The 7627-nt window shown below is 31.6% G+C and overlaps 1 protein-coding gene across 1 annotated transcript; it reads left to right on the forward strand.

The window, feature by feature from the left end:
• The first annotated feature begins 2328 nt into the window (after positions 1 to 2328).
• LOC118644712 (ATP-dependent DNA helicase PIF1-like) lies at positions 2329 to 5752 on the forward strand. Its single transcript, XM_036283874.1, has 2 exons — positions 2329 to 2630; positions 2836 to 5752. Exon 2 carries the CDS (start codon positions 4599 to 4601, stop codon positions 5676 to 5678), a length of 1080 nt encoding a protein of 359 aa, XP_036139767.1. The 5' UTR covers positions 2329 to 2630; positions 2836 to 4598; the 3' UTR covers positions 5679 to 5752.
• The last annotated feature ends 1875 nt before the right edge of the window (positions 5753 to 7627 follow it).

Genomic DNA, 7627 nt, shown 5'->3' on the forward strand with positions numbered 1-7627 from the left:
GATGTGCAAAAGTTTCCGGCCACTTTGTATTACGAGAAAAATTATTAGTCTACATGTTCTGTAATACACTTAAATTATATTTTAGTATTAATATTTTGTAGCCATACCATTTGCAGCGATAACAGCCGCACAACGATGTGGCATCGACTCAATTAATCGATTAATACAAACAGGTGAAATTTTAGCCCATTCTTCCTTCAACGATTTGAATAATGCGGCTTTATTTGAATATGTATGCTTTCGAACTTGACGGTCTAACGTTTCCCATAAATGTTCTATGGGGTTCAAGTCCGGTGATTGAGATGGCCAACTTAAAACTCTCACATTTGAAGAGGAAAACCACTGTTTTAATAACTTGGATGTGTGTTTGGGATCATTATCCTGCTGAAATATCCAATTATGCGGCATTGTTTCTTTAGCATATGTTAATAAATTTTTTTCTAAAATGTCTTTGTAAATAGCAGCGTTCATATTTCCGTTGATCTCGACCAATGGACCAACTCCTTGTGCAGAAAAAATTCCCCAAACCATCACACTTCCTCCACCGTGCTTCACAGTAGGAATTTGATACCGAACGTCATTTCTGGTACCAACAGGACGTCGTATATGTTGTCTACCATCGCTTCCAAAAAGATTAAATTTAGATTCGTCTGAGAAAGCTACTTTTTTCCAATCTTCGACTGTCCAATTTAGATGATCTTTGGCAAATTGTAATCGGGCCTTCTTATTCTTTTTACTAATTAATGGTTTTTTAATACCTATACGGCCAAAAAGTCCCACATCATGTAGTCTTCGTGTCACAGTACTACGACTAACATTAGCTAAGTTTTCATCCTTTAGCTCGCGTGCAATTTCGGCAGCAGTTTTCTTAACATCTGCAGTTGATTTGCGTTTAATGATACGATCTACCTTTTTAGATGTCTTTCTTGGTCTTCCACTACGCGGACGATCTTTTAAACCATACCCACAACTGTATTTTACAATAATATCATTCACGGTTGATTTACCTATCGATAATAATGAAGCAATCTCACGAGAAGACTTTCCTTCTTTTGAAAATTTTATTATTCTTTCACGAATTTGAATTTGCGTATGCCGAGCCATGTTTATGCTTCCACGACCTTCTATGAACTAAATGTAAATATTCAACGCTATACTCTATTCGTAAATAAATTTTTGAAGTCCTACTACGTCAAATATATTATGTGGCCGGAAACTTTTGCACATGCAAATATAACAATTATAATAATAAATGTATTTACAAACATAAATAATATTGTTTTACAATATTATTTTGTTTCCTATATCTCATAATCATATCTCATAATAATTAAAAATCGTTAGTCTTTTTTTAGAATAAATTAGAGTACAAAATGTTACTGGCCGGAAACTTTTGCACGCCACTGTAATATTACAAATTTAAAAATTAGAAATTTTCGAGCTAACTACAAAGGGTTTTAAAATACAGATTATCATAATTTAAGTCAACATTATGTAGAAAAAATGGAAGTCGAGTGTCAATATTGTAGAGGGAAACATTTTCACGCTGAAAAAGTTCACAATAAAGATAACTCATTCAAAGATAGTTGTAATCATGCAAAAGTTATATTGGAACCTTTACCAACATTTTTTAATGAACTACAACAATTATTTTTGGGAAATCATAAAAAATCTAATGAGTTTTTTTAAAAACCTAAGAAGTTACAATGGTGCATTTTCTTTTGCATCTTTTAATGCTAATTTGGTTAATTTTAATGCATAAAAACGAGGACCTTATTGTTTCAAAATTCAAGGTTAAATTTATTACCAAATTAATACTGCATTATATCCTGCTATAAATGAGCAATCAAGTTATGGACAGCTTTTTATTCTTGACGCTAACGAAGCTACAGAATGCCGTTTAAATGTAAATACAAATCTTCATGAAGAGTTATTGCGTACATTAGATGACATTATTCGTAATAATAATATATTTGTTCAATCATATCAAATGATGCACGAAGAAGTACTTAATCAAAAAAGTTTAGGTTTAAATATACCTAATTAAAAAATAGGATTTTTAAATAAAAAAACAGGCATTGATCGTGGAAGATATAATGTTCAAAAAATTAATAAAGTTGCTGCAATATTTTCAACTACTGCAGATGGAAATATTCCTGATTATTATGTTACAATTAGAAACAAATGTGATAAAACTTTAAAATACGTTAGTATGGATCCAAACGTCGAACCTTGGATTTATCCAATGTATTATCCATATGGTACACAAGGTTGGCATGATAATATTAAACAAATCGGATGGAAAACGTGTAACTAGATCCATGTATATTCAATACCGAATGGCTGTATGTAATAATGTCAATGTTTTTTTAATAGGTAAACGGCTATTTCAACAATGGCTTGTTGATAGCTATGTAAAAACAGAAAAAGATAGAATTAATTGGTGTAAAGAAAATCAAAAACATTTGAGAGTGGAAAAGCACCAAGGACTGATTGACTATTTAGAAAAAAAGTGGCTGATACTAATGTTTATATTGGACGTGTAATAATACTTCCTTCTACATTTATTGGTTCACCTAGAAATATGATGCAAAATTATCAAGATGCGATGACTATTGTTCGCAAATATGGTAAACCAGATATTTTTATTACAATGACTTGTAATCCAAATTGGCTTGAAATTAAAGAAAATTTGCTTCCAAATCAACAACCTAATGATAGACCTGATATTTGCGCTAGAATTTTTGATATAAAAAAAATAATTTGATAGATTTGATTGTTCGACAGAAATTTTTTGGTGAAGTAAAAGCATTTGTTTATGTAATCGAATTTCAGAAACGCGGTTTGCCGCACATACATATGTTAATAACTATGAAACAAAATTGCAAAATTACTAATTTGGAAACTGTTGATAAATATATTTCTGCTGAAATTCCCGATCCTGCTATTGATAAAAATTTACATGAAATTGTCAAGAAGAATGTGATTCATGGACCATATGGTGATTGGTGTATGATAAGTGGAAAATGTTCAAAACATTTTCCAAAATCCTTTCACGAAGAAACAACTATGGATGAAAATGGTTATCCACAATATCGTCGAAGAGACACTGGCATTTTGTATGAGAAACCCGAAGAATTTGTAGTAGATAATCGGTTTGTTCCTTATTGTCCCATATTATCACAAATTTTTAATTGTCATATTAATGTTGAAGTTGTTTCAAGTATTAAGTCAGTAAAGTATTTATACAAATATATTTACAAAGGTCACGATGCAGCATCTGTAGTTATAGAACAAGATGTGAATAATGTAGAAATTGTTTATGACGAAATCAAAGATTTTATTGAAGCACGCTATGTAGGACCAGTTGAAGCTTACTGGCGTTTGTAGGTAAAACATTACAAGAGAAGAGTCATGCTATTATTCGTCTATCTGTACATTTGCCAAATGAACAGATTATACAAATATATTTACAAAGGTCACGATGCAGCATCTGTAGTTATAGAACAAGATGTGAATAATGTAGAAATTGTTCATGACGAAATCAAAGATTTTATTGAAGCACGCTATGTAGGACCAGTTGAAGCTTACTGGCGTTTGTAGGTAAAACATTACAAGAGAAGAGTCATGCTATTATTCGTCTATCTGTACATTTGCCAAATGAACAGAATGTTATTATATCTAATAAATCAAATTAACAAGATTTACAATCTGCTTTAGATCGTATAACAATGTTAATGGATTATTTTAAATAAAATAAACGAAATGTTGATGCACGTCAGTATGTATATACAGATATACCTTTATATTTTGTATTTAAAAAGGTAACATTTAACGGAAAACAAATTTATCGTTGGAAAAAACGTCAATGTCATTTTAACTATATTGGACGCATGTACTCAGTTAGCCCAACTGAAATCGAATTATTTTATTTACGTATTCTTTTATTGAATGTCAAAGGAGCAACATGCTATAATGACTTAAAAACAGTCAACAATGGTGAATTACATCAAACGTTTACTTCTTCATGTTTAGCTTTAGGCTTAATTGAAGATAATGAAGAATAGAAATGTGCAATGAACGAAGCTTCTATTTGGATGATGCCAAGACAACTTAGGTTACTTTTTGTTCGAATATTAATACATTGCCAACCAGGGCATTCAAAAGAATTGTGGGATGAATTTCAAGTTGCAATGTCAGAAGATTACATACGACAATTTGGACGAGTCACTGGGATAAGAAAAGCTTATATTCAAATTGGTCAATTACTTTGCAAAGAAGATTGGGAACTTTCACAATTTCCAGAAATGGAACAAATAACGATTGAATATGAAAAAGAACATGCCAAACAATTGGAAAAAGAAGTCTTACTTGGTCAACAACAATACAGTCGGTTAAATCATGACCAAAAAATAATTGTTGATTATGTTTTAACTCTTTTAGAAAAAACTGATGGTCAACAATTAAAATGTTTATACATTGACGGTTTATACATTGACGGTTTATACATTACCTGGAGATTCAGGTAAAATTTTTGTTTATACAACATTATATTATATTACTATTTACTCAAGTCTCAAAACAAAGTTGTTAGTACAATGGCTTTCACTGGTTTCGCTGCAACGTTACTACCGAATGGAAAAACAACACATAAAACTTTAGGTTTGCCCATGCCTCTTTTTGCTGACTCAACATCGAATATAAAAATTCAATCAAAAGAAGCTGAATGTTTGAAGAAAACAGATGTTTTTATTTGGGATGAAGCACCAATGGCACCGCGATATGCTCTTGAAGTGATGGATCACCTTTTGCAAGATTTAATGCAAAATAATCTAAAATTTGGTGATAAAATTGTTATTCTTGGTGGGGATTTCAGACAATTATTGCCAGTACAACAAAACGTTACACGGTCTGAAATTGTAAATTTGTCAATTAAATTTAGCTCATTATGGCAACATTTCAAAATCTTTTCATTAACGGAAAATATGCGTATTTTACGACATGAACAAGAATTTGCTAATTTTTTATTAGATTTGGGAAATGGTACTTTGAATGATCAATTTAATAATATTGAAGTTCTACTGAGATGTGTAACAGATTTGAACGCAAATATAGTAAAAGATACATACGAAGAAATATTTAAACACTATCAGTATAGACTTACAGCAAAACGTGCTATACTTTCTGCACGAAATGTTGATGTGGAGGAACTAAACAAACAAGTTGTAAATTTACTTGACGAATCAACAGAAAGAGTGTATACAAGTATAGACACTACAGAAACTATTAACGATATTCATGATATTAATAAAACTATTTTAACAGAATATTTGAGTACTTTAAATCCAGCGATTCTTCCACCTCATAAACTTCGATTAAAAAAATACACGATTATCATGTTGATTAGAAATCTAAACATCAGCGAAGGTTTATATAATGGAACAACATTGTTAATTTTAGAGTTAAGAAACAATTTGTTAAAATGCGAAATTTTAACTGGTGATAAAAAAGGGGAAATAGTTTTTTTAAATCGCATAACTTTATATTGTGAAAACGTTTATTCATTTGTGATGAAAAGAAGACAATTTCCGATAAAAATAGCTTTTGCTATGACAATAAATAAATCACAAGGACAAACATTTGACAAAATTGCAATTGATTTAAGAAGATATTTTTAATCATGATCAACTTTATATGGCATTTTCACGAGTTAGATCTTGGAAATCATTGAAAATTGATTTAGGACAAAAAAGACAAAATAGATTAATAAAAAATTATGTATATACAGAAATGTTTCAATAAGAATGTCTTTAATTGATTTTACAATATAAAACATAATTGCTATTATACTAATAAATTTTATATAAATATATTTAAAATAAATACAAATAAAAATAAATTTAAATTAATACTTTATAAAGTAATATTTTTTAATATATTTATTGTTTGATAGCATCCTGTGATGAACAATATATTTTGAGAATGGATTATTCAATATGACCATATTAACATGACTTTGAGGATGTACTATCTGCAATAAGATCATTTGTCGTGAAAAATAAAAACAATTATTTTTTATAATAACAAAAAATTAAAATGTTAAAATTTTGCAACATTTCAAAGTAATAAATTACAATTTAATATTTTACATGAATACTATAATGAAAAAACTTTATGTATATACACATAACTCAGTGAAAAAGAGAGAGGTTCAATGGCGCACAGTACAATTAGACACGTTGCAATTGCTCACCGTGCTATTAGACACGAAACATTGTGCATTGTTCAATTGCGCACAGTTTGTTTGGAAACAGTTCATTTGGACACAGTTCCCTTGGACACAGTTCCTTTGGACACCGTTCGATTGAACTTCGTTCGATTGGACACAGTTCGATTGGACACAATTTGATTGGACACAGTTCGATTGGACACAGTTTGATTGGACACAGTTCGATTGCTCACCGTTCGATTGCTCACCGTTTGATTGCGCACTGTTCAATTGCGCACCATTCAATGGCACACCATTTAATGGCACACCGTTCAATTACACCCCGTTCAGTTGCACACCGTTAAATTGCACACTGTTCAATTGCACACAGTTCAATTGAACACATGTCAATTGCGCACATGTCAATTGCACACAGTTCAATCAAACGTATATTAAATATTCATATATTATGGCTACGTTTGCAATGTGTGCATAGGTTAGCGACTTGGACGGGGCGGGTGCAGGAGGGGGGCCGAAGGCCTCCCCTTGCATCACCCTCCCCCCGCGCGCGCGCGCGCGCGCGCGCGTGTGTGTGTGTGTGTGTGTGTGTGTGTGTGTGTGTGTGTGTGTGTGTAAAGCATTCACTGCACCACATGGGTTTGCGACTTAAATGGTGTACGATTAGACGGTGTGCAATTGACATGTGCGCAATTGAACGGTGTGCCATTGAACGGTGCGCAATTGAACGGTGCGCAATTGAACTGTGTCCAATCGAACGGTGTCCAATCGAACTGTGTCCAATTGAACTGTGTCCAATTGAACTGTGTCCAAACAAACTGTGCGCAATTGAACGATGTGTAATATTTCGTGTCTAATAGCACAGTGGGCAATTGCAACGTGTCCAATTGTACTGTGCGCAAATGAAGGCCTCTCAGTGAAAAATAACTCAGTGATGTCAAATTGATATCAAATTAAGGGAAAATTGATATAAATTGCATTTATTAAATCAAATTGATGTCGATTTGATGGTTATTTCTCACTGAGTTAGAAAGATAAACAGATACAAACAAAAACAAGAAAGATATGAAAAAATAATATGAGCAAAATATAATAGAGTATACAAAGAAATAAAAATAGATGAGAAGTCTTTGTATATTTTAGTGGGGTATAAGAGTAGGGAGTCAGTCAATGATAGCGAGATTTAAGTGCGGAAACAAGGCATCAGGGAATAGATATTGGAAAAAAGAAAAAGTGTAAGCTATACAATTTAAAAGTAGAGACTTTAGTACACTTATTAGAAGAATTTACAGAATTGCGAAGACAAAATTTCTCTGTTAGGAAAATGTTATCAGAGGTAAATATAGGTACAAAATGGATGAAAAATGTATTAAACAAAAGAAATGACAAAGAAAAGCATAA

Source organism: Monomorium pharaonis, chromosome 3 (genome assembly GCF_013373865.1).
Source record: "Monomorium pharaonis isolate MP-MQ-018 chromosome 3, ASM1337386v2, whole genome shotgun sequence".
NCBI lineage: Eukaryota > Metazoa > Arthropoda > Insecta > Hymenoptera > Formicidae > Monomorium > Monomorium pharaonis.

Bases quoted from the DNA above. Each gene is read 5' to 3' on its own strand.
- LOC118644712 (XM_036283874.1), top strand. From the start codon at position 4,599: ATGGCTTTCACTGGTTTCGCTGCAACGTTACTACCGAATGGAAAAACA.